Source organism: Vidua macroura, chromosome 22 (assembly GCF_024509145.1).
Source record: "Vidua macroura isolate BioBank_ID:100142 chromosome 22, ASM2450914v1, whole genome shotgun sequence".
In the NCBI taxonomy this organism is placed as follows: Eukaryota; Metazoa; Chordata; class Aves; order Passeriformes; family Viduidae; genus Vidua; species Vidua macroura.
Genome location: NC_071592.1, coordinates 3,556,942 through 3,574,710, shown reverse-complemented (window position 1 = coordinate 3,574,710; position 17,769 = coordinate 3,556,942). Strand labels below are relative to the sequence as shown.

The following is a 17,769-nucleotide window of genomic DNA, read 5'->3' as shown; positions in this document are numbered from 1 at the left end:
ATGGGAGGTAGAAGAGTTCTCTCAGTCCCCATCCAGTGAATCTCTGTCAGGTATTCAGGATTGGCACAGAAATGGCCACGTTGGGGTCTCAGTCACCATGAGATGAGGATAAAAAGGAACATTTTGGGTTCTTAATCAGCAGCATGAGATGGAGCTAAAAATGATCATTTTGGGTTCTTAATCACCATGAGATGGAGATAAAAAGTATTATTTTGAGTTCTCAATACGCACCATGAGATGAAGATAAAAAGGATCATTTTGGGTTCCTCATCAGCACCATGAGATGAAGATTGAGGGAATCATTTTGCTCATCCATCCTTGGGATCTTGGAGCAGAGCTGCTGGAATTTGTGTGGAGCCTTTGTTCCCTGTGCTGCGACAATTCCAGACAGAAAAAAAACCTTGGAAAAAAAACAACCCCAAACCCCAAACCAACCCCCCTTGGCCCTTGCAGTGTAAATAGTGCCATTTTTTGTTGCCATTTTTAGTAATAATGGGGAAATATTTCATTCTTGTACAACAGTGCCAGGTTCAGGAGGAAACATTCCCAGCTGCCAGCTCAGCTCACGTGGCACCAGCACGGAGTGAAAAGAAATTGAGTTTTTTTCTGGAGTTCCTCAGAGCTGCAGGGGCTGCGGTAGAACCTGACACGTGGATTTTACAGCCAGGAGTATGGGAGTGCCAGGAATAGTCATTCATTCCGGATTTTTGGGGGCAAGAACTGTGGGAAACCTCTTCCAGAGTGGGAAGAGCTCACCCAGAGCTCACCTAGAGCTGCTCCCTGCTGCAGGCAGGGAGAGAGGCAGAGATGCAGCATTTTGTGCTTCCAGGACATTTTCCAGCTGCCTTTTTTAGCCATGTGGAGCTGGAGGGGCCTCAGAAAAAGGAAGGGATGTTTTGGGCAGGAAGCCAGGTACCTCCTCACAGCCTGAGCTCGGGGCTGGCTTCACTCACTCTCCTAGCTGGAAACCAGGAGGAATGAGCTGATTTTGGGTTTTTTCCCCTTCCCACTGTGGGCTGTGTAAGATGCCAATCTCTGGATGTCAGCACAGCGGGGCTACAGCTTTTTTTCCACAGGTACCTTGCATAAACTCCATAAAATTTATATTTTTTTGAGCAGAAAGACTGGGCCAGAAATTAATGTGGAGTTAAAGCTTGGCCTCGTGGTTAGGGGACTGAAATCTGCAAGCAGCCAGGTGAAAGGTTTCCTTGTGGATTGTAGATTTATCTCAAAATCTGCCACAGGCTGGGTTCCTCCCAACCTTGGTCAGTCTTGTTGCATCCTGAGTTACCCACTGTGCCTTCAATATCTGTTTTTTTTTCCCTTGCAAATTGAAAACAGGGAGAGTTGGGAGCTTCAGTGAAGAGAACACAGAGGTTTTAGCAGGGGGAGTTGTGATTTTTGTCCTTTTTTGTTGTCCAGGTGGCACTGTGGGATGTCTTTACTCATGCAAGAAAGAAAAGTGAAAATAAGGAGGTTTAAACCAGTAAATAATTACAATGGTGAACATTATTTCCTTTTCTGAGCAATTTTCTACTTCTCTTTGGTGTTACATCCCTGAGAGAGGCTTAGAATTGGAAGGGGCCCATCAAGATCATCAAATCCAACTCCTGGCCCTGCACAGGACACCCCAACAATCCCCCCTGGGAGGTTTTCCCCAATTTCCAGGTTTGGGAAGTAAAAACCAGTTAGAGATGAGCTTTTTTGGGGCTGTTCTGCAGAGGTGCTGGAGATTTCCAGCAGGGGATGGAAATCTTCCCTGGGTGAAGGGGGTGAGGGTGAACAGCAGAGCCCAGAGTGCTCAGGGCTTTTATCTGGGATTTCTTCTCCCTGAAAATGCCTTTTTAAAGCAAGGAGGAGAAGCTGGGTCAGCTCCTATTACAGAAAATGGGTTTTCCTACAGAATTCAAGCCAGCAAAAAAAAACCCCATGAATGCTGCAGGGAGCAGCCAAATATTGTGGTGGCTTCTCGTGGCAGTTCTGACTCCAGAAGATTGGGAATTTTCAAAGCCAAAATGAACCCGTTGGAACAGTAAATTGCTATAATTCAAATTCAGGAAAGGAGATTTTGTGGAGTTTGCAGATGTAAACCTGGGGTTGTTTGCATTTCCAGGATCACAAGAGGGAATGGAGGCAAAGGAACAAACTGGGCTGGTTGAGCTCCCCAGTTCTTGCCTCAGTTCCCCAAATTAAAGCTTTGAATAATATCAGATACTCTGCTAAGGTAAAACCTTGATATTTGCACATTCTGTGCCCCTTTTTGTGCTGCTCTGTGGCCAGTTCATGATTTATTAGCAGTGATTTTTTCTGGCACCTTGAAATTCCAGTGCTGCCCAAGCAAATATTGGGAAAACCCAATATATGCAAAAGCAATATCAGGTGGTGGATCTGATCACTCACTTGTTTATTTTTCTCTCTATGTGATGGAAAAAAGTGGGGACAGCTGGGACCTGTTCACAGATACTGTCAGCACAAAAAGAGGCTGAATTCATCGAATTTCAGCAGGGACAGAGGTTGAATTCCTCACATTCTGAGCTCAGCTATCCCACAGACCACCCAGGCTGGGTTTGGAGCTCCTCGGGGAGCCCCCTGCTCCCTGCTGGGAGCTGCCTGGGCTGTCACTGTGGTGAGACCAACTGAGGCACTTCAGGGGCTTCTCTGCAGTGGGGGAAGAGCCTTCTGTGCTTTCTGGGGCAGTTTAGGAGTTGCAGTGAAAGCTGAAGGTTTAAAGAGTGGGATTTGACTCTCAGGGATCAGTCTCTGACTCCAGACTTGGAGCGTGGCACAGAACAGTGAATTGGAAGGGGTTTCTGAACGTGGCTGGCTCAAAGCAGGACCAGTTCACACCAGCTCAGCCAGTCCAGTTTGGAACAGCCCCAGGGATGCTGATTCCACAACCTGTGAGCCCTCACTCCACGATTCCACAACCTGTGAGCCCTCACTCCACGATTCCACAACCCGTGAGCCCTCATTCCAGTGCTTGACTGCTCTCCCTGTGATTTCTTTCCCTAAAATCTGACTGGGATTCCCCTGTTTAGGATTTCTCTCATCCACCTCTGAGAAGTCTGGCTCTGCTTCCTTTAATTTTCTTGTTCCCTGTGTCAGCTTTACACATTCCCCCCCGAGGCACTGCAGCTTTTCTTACACAGATTGGAAAGGACAGAAGTGAGATCAGAGAAGCTGCAGCTTGTCCAGGAAACCCAGCTTGTGCAGCAGGGCTTCAAGTTCTCTTTTAACTTGAGCTAAAGCTTTGCCCAGTTTGGGGCTCCCCAGTGTGAGATAAATGCTGGAATGAGCCCAGCTACAGAGGAGCAAGGGACTGAGTGTCTGCTTGGAGCAGGATTTTGGATTCTTTGGTTTCTTGGGAGGTCCCTTCTGACTTCTCTGTCCTGATGTTCTAAAGCACTCCTGGTAAAACTGAGATCTCACTTTATGGCAGGTGTTGCAGCTAATCTGTTGTCCTCAAAAAGTGGCTCTGAACGATGATGTTTTGATCAAACAAAATCCAAAATAGCTGTTCCCACGAAGGGAACGGTGTGGCACAATCTGGTTTTTGTTTCCTCCAATGAATGCTATTGGAGATGAATAATGATGATAAAAAAGGTGAATTGTAAGATGAATAAAGATGAATTGTAAGATGAATATTTCTTCAACATCAGCTTTGTGATAAGTCAGGGCTGTGGCTAAAACCCTTCTTGGTGCTGAGGAAATCAGCCTGACTCAGGACATGGGAAACGTTCAGTGCTGGTTGCAGTAAGGTAGAAAAATCACAAAGAAAGGCTTCACAAAATCTGGCTGGCCTGTCATTTCTTCTAAGGCAAGCTGGCACTTTGCAAGTTCCCATTGAAAGCAATCCTGGTGTGAGCAGTCCGTTAGCACAACAATCTCTTCCTGGGTGAAAAACAACCAGCACCTGTAGAAACTGGTTTTACATTGTAGAAAAATGAAAACTACCTCTCACAAACAACTTTTCCTGCACGTACACGCTGGGGGTTTGAGTGGCCAATCAATACAGAATTGATTATTAACCAATAATTGGCAAGAAAGCTGCCAGCCAATTGGACTCCCACACGAGGTCTGTAAAACTCTATAAAAAGGAGTTCTGTGAATAAAAAAGGGCTTTTTCCACCATGAAGGGAATGGAGTCCGTGTGGTTTGCTCCATCAGTGATGGTTTCAAGGCTTGGGAGATGGGCTGGGAAGGAGGGTGGAGCCCCAGCCTGGCGGTGGAGCTGGTCCTGAGGCCCCCGTTCCTCCCGGCCTCACTTCTCCATCTTCCCCTGACCTTCCCAGCGTGTTTCCCCGTCAGATGCCTGACCTTTTCACATCCCATCAGCAGAACGCTTCAACTGCTGCCTGAATCCCATTTTCACCTCCTCCTCCTCCACCCCAACCCCTGCTCAGATCCTGGAAGCTCCGTGCTGGCTCTCCAGGGCTCCGTGACGTGCCGTAGCTCTCAGCCAGGGGTTTTTTAGGCTGATCCCCAATTCCTGTCCTTCCAAAGGGCTCTGCCTCTGCAGCCTCACTCGGGGCATCCCTGTCTGCAGGGAGGGCCCTGTGCCAGGGAGCTGCTTTGCTCTTTCCCAGCAAAGGTCACAGGAACATTTGGCAGGCGCGATGCTCGAAACCTTCTCGCTCGGGGTCGCCCCAAGCCATGGCCCTGGGCTTGCACAGGCCCGCTGGCTCTGCAGGACCCTTGGTATTTGCAAACATGAAAAAATCCATGTAACATCTCAGCTGCTGGCAGGGGAGCCCGTGGTGGGCAGGGAGGAGCATCTGCTCCCTTCCCAAGCTCATCCCTAACACTGAAAGCGTCGGGTGTGACATCAGGAGTGAGTTCAGAGTGATGGGCTGAGCTCCCTGCCTCTGGGACATCATCCCCCTCTGGCCCCTCCAACACTTTGCAGCTTTTATTTCACCTCAAGGAATACTTTCGGTCTTCCCACCTGTATTTTTGACAGGCTGCTGAAATTGGAATTGAAAGGCTGTAATTTGAGAGTCTTTCTGAGAGAAAGGAAATGGAGCAGCTTTCTGCTTTAGTCCTTATGCCTTTTCCAAACATCTTACTTGGTGACTTAACTCGTGTTTTGAACTTTTAAAGATCAGGATTTTGGTACATCTACACCAAAACTGCACAGGTTTCTAAGTAAATAAGTAAAAACCCCAAAGCCAACCAAGAAACATGATTTGAAAACAACCAACAAACAGAATTGCCCAGAAGTTTTTAAATCTCCCAAAATTTTGACAGAAGTGAAGAAAAACAAATCAATATTTCTTCATTTTCTTCAGCTGTTTCTTAGGCTGCAGCAGTGTTGCTGCACTTTTTATTGTGCATTGTCGTGTCCTTTTTAGGTTTGTGGGCTGTTGTCAAGTGGAATGGATCCAGAAGTTGGAATTTGGCATCCTCAGCTCCCAGGCTGGAGCCCTGTGGGGAGCAGAATCCCCCTCAGGCTTTTTTCACTACAGGAGAACACCTTGAGTCACGGAAAACAAAAACATAAATTTATATACATATGCAGGAATCGATCCTACTTTGTGTTAATAACATTTCCTTGTTTCCTGTGTCTGAGTTTCCCCAAATTTCAGGATTTTGGGATCACTTGCTGTCAGTTAAAAGAGCTGCTGTGCTCCCCTTTGGAAAGGGAGAATTCTTTCCAAATTGTGTTTTGTCTCATTTTAAATTCTCAGGGTACAGCGTTCAGTCCAGTCCTTGGCTTGTAAATGTTATTGGGCAGGAATCTGGGATCCCTTGGAGCCTCTCCAAACGCCAGGTGAGGCTGTGCTCAGTGCAGTGTGAGCTCACACAGGGTGTGCAGGGCTGCAGTGAATTCCCTGTGAGATTCCAGCTCCCTAAAATGCAGCTGGGGTCCCTTCCAGCCTTTCCAGTGGGGTTTGCATTCCTCAGCAATCCCCACGGGCAGTGCTGATTCACAAACTGCATTCAGAGCTCCACCTCCACTCAGAGCTCAGTGTGATGTCCAGATGCTTCAAACCCTGCCAAGAGTGGAAAAAGTGAGAGAAAAGCTGTTCATATCCTCAGAGTCTGCTTGCAGCTGGTACAGGGCTGTGCCAAACTCCAGAGAAAGTGCAGGGAGGGAGCTGAACCTCAGTGATGAGAATGAAAACTCGATCCTTAATTTGAATTTCTGGTTCACACTAAAGCCAGTGAAAGATGAGGATTGAAGAATGAGGCTCCTTTCATTTTCTTACCTCTGGATTAGCACAAAATAATTGACCCTGCCTAGAACAGAATTGAGGAGGAAGAGGCTGCAAGCAGTGGATTGACAGTGTTGATGCCTTAGGATTTCAGATTTTATATTTTTCACATATTTGTAATCCTGCAGCTCTTTAGTGTAGAACTCCAAACTCCACACACAGTGTGAGCTGCTGCTTCCCCATTTGGGGCAGACACAACAATTCCTCTCCAGGCCTGGCAATCAAGGACCCCTCACTGCCTCAGGCCTGAGAGATGGAAACAAAAGTGAGTTGGGGGAGCAAACTTGGGGTAAATGACTTCATTAGCTGCAGCTGTAATTGGCAGATTCACCCCCAAAATGCAAACTTTTGTAAAAGTGTGAAACCTGTGACCAGTTGTCCATTTTTGGGTGTAGCCCCTTGGGGGGGCTTCATCTGCCCTAAACACACCTGAAAACCTGAAGGAATAACAAATTTTTATTCTCTTCATTTTGTCTGGCCTCTGTTTTTAGGTAGCCCAAAAAGGCATCAGCGTGACCACCCTTACTGCGAGCGAAGCTGCAGCTGCTCAGCCCCTGCACTTTGCACCTCGGCTCCGTCTCTGAAGCCTTGCAGAGTTTAACATCTCCCTTACAAGACTTCTGGGGGTGATGGGGAGGAGCTGCTGCTGTTCATTTTGTGCCTTAGGGCAGCTGTGGCCGAGGGTTTGAGGCTGAGCGGAGATGAAAAGTGACAGAGTGTTAATACATTAGGCATTCATTTTGTACCATATTAGTGGTGCTTGGAGTGGGGAAGGGAGATGTCAGAGCCTGTTAGGTGCAACTGGGAGCCCACAGCTGAACATCCCGTGGAGGTAACAGGGATGGGCTGGGCAGGGAGCGAAGGCTGGGCCTCAAAACTGCACCAAACCCTGCTGGGGATGGGATCGGGGGGAAAGCTGCAGGGAGCAGCCAAATATTTCAGTGGCTTCACGTGGCAGTTCTGGCTCCTGAAGATTGGGAATTTTCAAAGCCAAAACGAACCCGTTGGAACAGTAAATTGCAACACTTCAAATTCCCTGCAGGAAAGGAGATTTTGTGGGGTTTGCAGATGTAAACCTGGGGTTGTTTGCATTTCCAGGATCACAAGAGGGAATGGAGGCAAAGGAACAAACTGGGCTGGTTGAGCTCCCCAGTTCTTGCCTCAGTTCCCTCCTGCTGGGAGGGATGAAGCTCACCTGTGAATACCTTGAGTTTCCTGGGCCCTTTTTGGGCAAGTTTAGAATGGGCAATGGATCCATTTTTGGTCAAGTTTAGAACAAGCTGAATTTCCAGGACAAAAGAAAAGCACAACCAGTTCACTGCCTTCTGATTAAAATCTTACACCTTGATGCAAAGGGATAAAAAAGGCAGAGGGAATCCTCAGCACAATAACATTTTTATTAGGAATCCTTACCAATCTCTCAAGTCTCTTCCAATCTCCTCAATTTTCAGACTTAGCTGATGCAACCTTCTCCTTGGATTTCAAAATGGGTGAGGAAAGATCTGATGGACAAATACTGCTTTGAAAACAGTTTTGTTGCTGTCTCTTTGGGTTTGTATTCTGGATTCTGCTCCGTGTCTGCCTTGGGCAGAGAACTTCATTTCTGTGTGCCTTCATTTGTGTGTCCCTGAACTGACAGCAACAAGAGATTCCCTGGGAGACTGAGGCCTGAGAATATTCCTCAGACAAAAGAAATCCTTGAAATGATCACTGAGACCATCTTCCTCCTCTTAATCAAAACCAGGTGAAAGGAGTGAAATTTCTGATGTTTAGGGATGGAATGTTTAGGTTTTCTTGCCTTCAAATCTTTAAGGTACACAAAGCAACCCAAAAATGCCTGGGAAAAAAGGGAATATCAGAGAGCCATTGGTGCTGCTTCCCTCCAGGAGTCTGAGACCTGCCCTGACAAACTCCCAGCTGCATCACTGAAAGGCCTGGCTGAGCTGGTGCTGTGAGCAGGAGACACCTGGACCAATTCCCTGCTAAAATCACCAAAGACAAAGAGATTTCACACATTTCTGTGCACAGGCACTCCCCGAACCACTAAACTGGGAGGTGCAGTGCTGGGGCCTTGTTTTCTGTTCCTGAGTCTCCAGGGATGGAAAGCCAGAATCTCCAGCTTGCACTGGAATTTCTGAAGTGCAATGAGGGAAAGGAAAGCACACCCAGAGCTGCTGGATGCCTGGGAGGCTCCTTGGCCAAGGGAAGGCTTCCATGCTTTATTTCCCAGTATTCCCAAGCCTCTCCAGACTTTGGATTCGATGTGGGTTGGCGCTGAAAGTTAACCCTGCCATTTTCAGAGACAGAATTTTGCCTTTTTATTGCAGGTAGGATTTCTAGTTGCTTGTGGTTGCTGGATACTGCAGGATTCGTTTTTTACTTGTCTTTAATCCGTGAGGGAATCCTGAAGATTTCCCTGAGGAATACTGGACCCTTCCTCTGGGGACATTTGATGAACCACCTCATTTAGACACCAGGAAGAGTGAATTTACTCACACAGGGCGTGCACTGATGCTGTGCTGGTACAGCCATCCCACATCCCTTTCCAAGATTTCCAAATGAAGGATTGCTGGGCACTGTTGATATTTCTGCTGGTAAAGCATCACCAGCCCAATTCCAGCCCCACTGCTGTTGCAAACCTTTAAAAACCAGAGGTTTTTCTCTGTGGAATGTTGGGTTTTCTGCTCTCCCTGGCCTTGCTCCCTCCTCTGCAGTCTCAATTCCAAACTCTTCACGTCACCGCTTGGAAGCTCGGCCGCGTGCGGGACTGTGCTCTGTTTGCACAGCTCCCCCAGCCTCAGCACATGTGGTTCCAATTCCAGAGGCTCTGCAGGGCTGCGTGGATGGGGATGGGGCTGCCCTGACCCCTCTCCTTCACCTCAGGGAGGGGGAGCCGTCTCTTACCCGGCGTCTTTCCTATTTGGGATGCTTTCGCTTCGCAGGCAAAGGCAGGCGGAGGGGAGGCGGCTGCAGGCAGCGTGCTGGGGCCAGCCCGTGGTCACTGGGAGCACTGGAGCTCTCGGGAGAAGGCAACCCTTGGCCTGTGTGGCTGTGCCAGCCAAGGAACACAGTGAGCAGATGTCCCAGGGCACAGCCTGCGCTCCCTTAATGACCCTCAGGAGACCGCGGCCGCCTCCGGCCTCCCCTCCCTGGCGCAAGGAATGCACAGAGCTGTCTGCAAGGAGACGCTGCCTGCTGTTTATTTTGGCCTGAAATGCTGTCAGGGTAACTGTTAGGGCTGGTGTGGGCTGAGCATGAGCGGGGCTCTCGACCTTTTTGGGTTCTGCTCATAACTCTGGGATGAAGCAACGCAGCTTTCCCTCCGTCCTGCTTTACCCGCAGCAAAATCTGGGAAAGGGAGTCCAAGGGGACACAAAACCTCCGTGTGCCTGTGGCTGTCATCACTGCTGAGCAGCACCAGCGGGGGAAGATGTTTTTGCTTTCTCAAGAGTTTAATTTTAAGGCCCACTGAGCCTTAAATGCTGGAGTGTGGAGCTCTCTGCGGTGTGCGCAGCACTTCGCCGCTCCAACTCCCCAGTCACACAAGCAGCCCTGCAAGTCTGGCTGGAGATGGAATTCCTTGGCCATAAAAGTCGTTGTCAGCCTCCTGCTCCAGCAGCTAAAAGTCTGAATCTGCTGATTGCAAAACGCTCAGGGTTTTTCTCGTTAGCACTGGATGGGGGGCAAGCTCTTGTTTTTTCACAGAGAAACTCGGTAAATCATTTCCTGTAAGACTCCTGCAAGAGGAGACTCCAACAGATGTGAAACATCTTCAATTCCTGGCGCGAGGGAGTGGTTCAGAGCTGCAACACGGCAGGCTGTCCTTTTTGTTTTTAACTCCCAAACACATTGTTCCTGCACATGCCTAATTTGGACGCATCCTTATTTTCAGACACTTTGATTTTAGCACAAAACAGCGAGGCAAATGAAGGATTATGCAGCTGAAGGAACTCTTTGGTGCAGTTCTGTGGATGTTTATTCTCTCTGGGCTGATTTAAGTAGGAAGTTCTTGCTTACTTGGGCTGTTTTTATTAAAATGAAGTATTTCAGCAGTTCAGGTCTAGCTGAGAGCAGCTCCAGCATGGGATTTCTACGTGCACTGAGGTGTTTTTTTCCAAGAGCCTGGATTTTGGGAAGAGTGGGTGAGTCAGGACCACAGGGAATTCACAAATCACAGAATCCCCAGGTTGGAAGAGACCTTCAAGGTCATCGAGTCCAACCCAGCCCCAGCACCTCAACTCAACCCTGGCACCCAGTGCCACACCCAGGCTTTGTTAAACACACCCAGGGATGGTGACTGCACCACCTCCCCGGGCAGCCATTCCAGAACTTTATCACCCTTTCTGTAAAAAACCTTTTCCTCCTTGGAAAGATCCCATTTTCCCTCAGGAGAGTGACACGGACGTGAGGATGACTTTCAGGAGGATCCCAAGGAATGAAGCCCTGCCTGCAGGGGACAGCTCCTGCGCAGGGAGGATGAGATGTGCCCTGGCACCGGGGCTGCTCGCTGCTCCTGTCACACCTGCACGCAGCAAACCTGGTGATCTTAACGAACAAAAGCAGGCAGAGCACCCATCACAGCTCAGCTGGGAATTGTTCAGACAGGGCACAAACTCTGGGTGTGTGTGGACACCACTGGAATTCCTGCCTTGCTGCTGTGTGGAGGGAAGTTTCCCTCAGCAGCAGATTCCAGGCGTTTCCTGAGTCACTTGTGACCTCTGGAGCTGCAGGAAAAATCACAGGTTGCATTTCTGCTCCTCCCTGGACATCAGGAATATTCTGTTGCAAATCTCGTCTTTGATAAAAAGCCAAAAGAAATCATAAAAAGCAAATTGCACGGATGTTCCTGAAGAAGCTGAAATTTTTGAAAACCTCTTCTGGATATTCACATTTTAAGTGAGCTTGGTGTAGGTATGGTTTGGGCTAAGCTTACAAAGGTTTATTGTGCATTTATTTTATCTTGATTCTCAGAATCTTTTCTAGGCTGTTCCTCCTAATTCCAGCAGTTAAGTGATACAGCACAACCTATTACTTTTTAAATAGCAGAATCTATTTTTAGCATTGCTCCCTAATTCAAACCTTCTGAACCTAATGAAAGATTTAAGTCTGGAAGCTCTTTAGCTTTTAGGATGGGAATTTGCCTACAAATAAAAACATCAGCAAAGCATTTATTTCCCCTTTGATTCTGCTTGTCTGGTAATGCATATTTGATGTTGGGATATGTGGGGGGTGTGTACATACAGATAATTGTAACGGGTATGGAAACTCTCTGGGCTTCAGCACAGCATGGACATGAAAATGTGAGATCCTGGAGGGATTCAGGCATGAAAACTCTGCTTTGGGGGGACAGAATTTGTGATAAGGCCAAACACAGGCTCGGTTCACTCAGCATTTGCTGCTTGCTGCGTTGCACAGGCTCCTTCCCCTGCACCCATTTCAAAGGGCTGATCCTGCTGAAATTCAACCCCTTTTATGACATACACCCACAATGAGAAGCCCTTAAAATGTTGAAACGAGTTCTGAGGAATTCCTCACGCCTGACATCTTTGCTGAGGGATCCAGCCTGTTGTCCATTTTTTTTTTTTTTTTTTTTAATTTAAACTCTGCCATGTGTGCAAGGCAGAAGGGGTTGAGAGGGCTAAAAACCCTCTGAGTCCTTCCCCTGGTCAACCTGGGCGCTGTCTGGAGGGCTTTGGGTTGATTAAAATCTGTCTTGCTGCGTTTTCCTTGGAGTTTTCAAGCCGGGGAGGGAGGAGAGGATGGTCTGCAGGGTGTGGGGTGAGTTATTGTGCCGGGAACAATGCAGGGAACAGTCACACAGGGTCTCCGCTGTGCCAAAGCCTTAAGGCCAACGCTCCCAAAAGCATTTAAAATAACAACAACAACAAAAAAAGAGTCGGGATAAGCAGGAAAAGCAATGCCACCTCCTCCTGGAGTCACGGGAGGGAGCTGAGTAAAGCCACAAGCAGCGATTCCCGAATTCCTGACGGCACAAAGAGCTGCCCACAGGATGTGGAAGGGGAGAGAGGGTTTGGTGGGCAAGAACTGCGGAGCCTGCAGAAACGCAGCATTGCTTTTGGACGTGATTTCTGGGAAAATCATCCCTTTTTTCATCCATTGTGTGCGGGATCCAGCCCTTGAGGCCACCCAGGGAGGGTTTGGAACAGCGCAGGGATAAATAAATCCCTTTGCAAGCCCGCCCCAGTGTCCTGGGCAGCGCTGCTGGAAGGGGCACACACTCCTCTGGCAGTCCTTTAAACGAAACTTCAACTTTTAACCACGAAAATGGTTCAAACCCTACTTATTTATTAAAAATCTCATTTATTTGGACTGTCCTTACAGGGTCTCACCTGCACAAATACAACTTCAGGGAGTGTTTGTGATAATAAAACCTAGAAGGGACCTGCATCTGTTTCTGGCTCCTTTTTCTCTCCTGTGCCATAAATTCCTGCACATTTCTACACCTAAATCACCATTTCACCCCTGTTTGCTGCAGCAAGACCCTACCCAAACTGTGGAAAATGTGAGATTTGTTCATATTGAGGCCTTTGGGATTTTTTGTGGGTAATTTCTCTACCTGGCTCTTATATTGGGTTATTGGAAGAGGCTGTTTTATTTTCCTTTCAACGTGTGGGTGACTGGAGGGAAATCAAGTGACACTCCTGTCTAGAGAACCTGCAAAATTTAAACTCCTGTGGGAGTTTTCAGGCATTGATAAAGCATTAATAAGGATTAAAGAGACAAATCTGGGGGTTGTAAATAAGATTTTTTTTTCCTAATAATAATGTTATGGAAAAGTTTGCACGGTGTGTGAGTTTGGTTATTGGTTCAGACATGAGTCAGCTCCAAATTATTTCTGATTCTTTGAAAAAGTAAAGGGTGCTGTAGGGATTTGTCACTGGATGAGACATCCACTCCCTGGTTTTTCTCCCTGTTTAGATGATGAGTTTATAGGCACAGGGCTCTTCCTCAAATCCCCAGATAATTCTTGGGAGCAGCAAGAATCCCTCTAAGGTGTGAGCTCTGTTAAACCCAGCCTGTCTAAACCAGAAAGGAACGAAAACTCTGCCATAATCTCGCAGAAAAATCCTAATTTTGCATGTAAAACCTGGAGCAGGATTAAGCTTAAAAACTCAAAACACCTGCGAGGTTGTGCACGAACCCTCAGAGCTCCACAGGGCTTGGAAAATGTTGCAAATGTCGTGTGAATGTCCCTGTTGTGGTGCCTAAATTAAGATTATCGATCAGTGATGTGGCGAGTGGCGGCGCTAATGAGGGCAGCCCGGGCTCCAGGGAAAAGCTGGGTTCGTCCTGGGCAGGAATTCTAATTGTATTTGGCAGATGGAGCTTTGGGAGCAGCGAATCCAGTGATAAATGGGATTATTTTCCCTTTAAAGCAAGCAGCTAACGTGGCTGGGAAGGAGCTTTCACTGGAGGAGAGCTGAAGCTTTGGCAAGGCTCCACCTGTCCTAAAATTCTGGGTATTTAATGCAGTGGATGAGAATTCTTGATAAAGTGTTTGGGAAGGAGAAATTAAATCTCCAAATCTCAGCGGCTGAGAGATGGCCATGGTAACTCAGAGGCAGATCTGAGAATGGGAGCAGGAATAGAAGGAATTTCCTAAAAATTGCTCCTGAAGAAGTGGAAAAAATGAGGGAGAGTCATGCTGGATGTCAATTTTCTGTCTGATTTTCACTTGAAAGTTCAGAATCCACTGTTTAAATAGCATAAAAGGATATAAATAGTATATAATAATATTAAAAATACAGGAATAAATCCAGCCTGAGTGGTTGGAACCTCTTGTGCTCCTGCTCTGTCCTCCCAGGACTGTGTGTTCAGTCACACGTGGGACTTCCCAGTGCTCTGAACTTCCCCAGTTTTCAGCACTTTCGCAATATTTGGCCCAGGAAGCAAAATATTTCCTCCCACTTCATTTCACAGGAAAAAAAAAAAAAAAAAGAAACGGTTTTAGAGTTTTGTCTTGAACAGCAAAACTGCAGAGCAACTCAAGTGCCCTGTGAGGATTTACACCCCAAAGGCAAACGGCGTCGGAGCCCCACGGAAATGTGATCGGGGAATTTTTGATTTGGACCTGGGGGACCCCTGAGCCTGTAACTTTCCCTTCCTCTGATCTTGTGGGGCAGTTTTAGCTGAGTTTGAACTTTCCACGCTGAGTCCACGTTCACAAGTCGGAAATTCTGGGCAAAGGCAAGAACTGATGGTGGATTTTTGCCCGGTTTTCGTGTGGATGCAGGATAAAAGCTGGAGCAGACGGTGCTGGCTGAGCATCCCATTTCCCTGCGGGGCAGCGTCTCCCGGCAGCTTTGAGGGCGTTTTCCGGGGATTTTGTCTCACATTCCAAGGGCGCTGCTTCCCTCTAGCGGGTTCGCCTGGCACTTCTCGTTTTAGTTCTTTTTTAGATCCTGACTGACCATTTTTGACAACTCTTTTGGTTTTTTTTTTTTTTTTGGCATTGCTATTCAAAGTTACTTCCCAATCCTACTTTTTCCACGCTTTTCTTAAGTTTAACCCTCTTCTTCCCAGGCTGGTTTCTTATTTCTGATATAAATAATATTCCTGATATATATATCTATATTTCTGACATACATCGTATTTCTGATGTATGTATTTCTGACATACATAATATTTCTGACATACTTAATATTTCTGATGTATATATTTCTGATATACATAATATTTCTGATATATATTTCTGATAGACACAATATTTCTGATATACATAATATTTCTGATATATATTTCTGATAGACACAATATTTCTGATATATAGCTATTTCTGATACATAATATTTCTGGTACATATTTTTGATAGACATGATATTTCTGATATACATAATATTTCTGATCTATATTTTTGATATACGTAATATTTCTGATCTACGCAATATTTCTGATATATATCTATTTCTGATATGCATAGTATTTCTGATATAAGTAACATTTCTGATCTAAGTAATATTTCTGACAGATATTTCTGATATACATAATATTTCATATATATAGCTCTTTCTGACATACATAATATTTCTGATATATATTTCCAATAGACACAATATTTCTGATATATAGCTATTTCTGATACATAATATTTCTGGTACATATTTTTGATAGACATGATATTTCTGATATACATAATATTTCTGATCTATATTTTTGATATACATAATATTTCTGATCTATATTTTTGATGTATATAATATTTCTGATCTACGTAATATTTCTGATATATATCTATTTCTGATATACATAATATTTCTGATAGACATACTTCTTATCTATAGACATTATTTCTGATAGACATACTTCTGATTTATATTTTTGATATACATAATATTTCTGATCTAGGTAATATTTCTGATATACATCTATTTCTGATATACATCTATTTGTGATATACATAATAATTCTGATAGACATACTTCTTATTTCTGAAATACATAAATATCTGGTGTTAGGGAAGAGGCTCCAAGCCCTTGTCAGACTGGTGAAGGGATAAATTGAAGCCTTTTTGGGTGGAAAGAATGCTTTTGAAATCAGGTGATTTCAATAACAGGAGGGCAGAGGCTGTCTGAAATTTGGGGTGTGCAGAGGGAGTGGGAGCATTGGCAGCCCCGCAGTGTGGGGCCATCTGCTCGTGCTGCAGGATCGCTGTGGAAACGCCTGGCTCTGCAGAGATGTCTCCTCAAATCAGCTGCACGGGCGCTTTGCTTGGATGCTGTGAAGAAAATGAGGAAGAATCCAGCAAAAAAAAAAAAAAAAAAAAACCCTCCAGAGATGCACCCTGGTGTCGTAGCTGAGATGGAGACAGCACAAAGCAACACTCCATTTTCAGAATGGAGTTTATTATATATTAGTAATATATTCCCACTCCCTCTGCACACCCCAAATTTCAGACAGCCTCCCCAGCTCTGCCCTCACCTCCTATTATTGAAATCACCTGATTTCAAAAGCATTCTCTCCACCCAAAAAGGCTTCAATTTATCCCTTCACCAGTCTGACAAAGGCTTGGAGTCTCTTCCCTAACACCAGATATTTATGTATTTCAGAAATAAGAAGTATGTCTATCAGAAATATTATGTATATCAGAAATAGATGTATATCACAAATAGATATATATCAGAAATATTACGTAGATCAGAAATATTATGTATATCAAAAATATAAATCAGAAGTATGTCTATCAGAAATAATGTCTATAGATAAGAAGTATGTCTATCAGAAATATTATGTATATCAGAAATAGATATATATCAGAAATATTACGTAGATCAGAGATATTATGTATATCAAAAATATAGATCAGAAATATTACGTATATCAGAAATATTTTCAGAATGGAGTGTTTTTTATTACAGCTTGCATGCTTTTTATACATCCTTACAAAACTCTTCAGTTTACACTTTACTCATTGGTCAGGAGAGACAAACAAAGCGCTCATTGGAACAGGCAGTTGCAGGTTTCTCTTATTTATCTCTTATTTATCCTTCTTTCTTTCTTGGTTTCTATGTCAAGGACCTTGGTAGAGAATTCTTTCAGGGGTAAAACGTGGATCCTCTTACCAAACTTCTCTCTGGCTCACAGAAGTGGCTGGGAAAACCTCTTCCACACCCTGCCCTCTGACCGCTTTGAAAACTGAAAATTGGAATTTGTCTTCCAGCTTCCTGTTCTGTTTGGCTCTGCGAGGCTCAGACTGAGTTCAAGAGGGTGGCTGAAGAAAACGTGACCCTGCCCTGCCACCACCGCCTGGGGCTGCTGGAGCAGGGCAGCCTGGGACATCGAGTGGCTGCTGCACATCTCCGAGACCGTGCAGAAAGCGGTGGGTTCCTGTGGGTAGTCTCACACCACTCAGAGAGAAAAAGAGAAAGATTTCTGCCAGGCTGAGCCTGGGAAAAAGTCCCAGAGGAATCTATTAACAATCTATTATCTTTTATCTATTAACAATCTATAAACAATCTATTATCTTGCTTTCCATTCACATTGTTCATAAATCTGTTCTACCACACTGACCTAAGTCCAGTGTACCAATCAGGTGAGATGTTTTTACTCTAAGGAATGAATCTTCACGATGTTCTCTATAAAAGAGAGAAGTGCTTTTGAATAAGACGCTCATTTTGCCTTCTGAAATCATGTGAGTAATTTCACCTGTCCCTGGCTCAACAGCGTCAGGGTTGCTGAGAAAATCACTTTACTCCTGCCTTCACGCCACCAGCCCTCCATTTAACAGCACTGCTGCGATGAACTTTGCAGGTTGTTCTGGTGATGAGAGCAGTGTTTGGAAAACAGAGCTGATTTAGGGAGATTTAGAATGTGGAACAGTTATTTGATATCCAACACGGACCAGGTTGGGTTACAATGGATTTTTTTTTTTAATGTAGTCAGTCTTCATTAGATCAAGTTCAGAAGTGCCCTTCAGGCTTTCAAAATAACCTTGGATTTTGCAGGCCCCAGTTTTCAAATCTTTGGTTTCAGTACAACACATGGTAGTTTAGTCCTTATAAAAATGAAGTCTGCAGCGACTTAAATTAGCACAGCC

The 17,769-nt window shown here is 45.5% G+C and overlaps 1 protein-coding gene across 1 annotated transcript in view; it reads left to right on the top strand.

Moving 5' to 3' along the window:
• CLMP (CXADR like membrane protein) overlaps nucleotides 1–17,769 on the top strand; it is a 52,435-nt gene that overhangs the window by 23,742 nt on the left and 10,924 nt on the right. Inside the window, 2 exon segments of the mRNA XM_053996820.1 lie at nucleotides 16,894–17,006; nucleotides 17,008–17,052. Coding sequence (XP_053852795.1) covers nucleotides 16,894–17,006; nucleotides 17,008–17,052 — 158 coding nt within the window.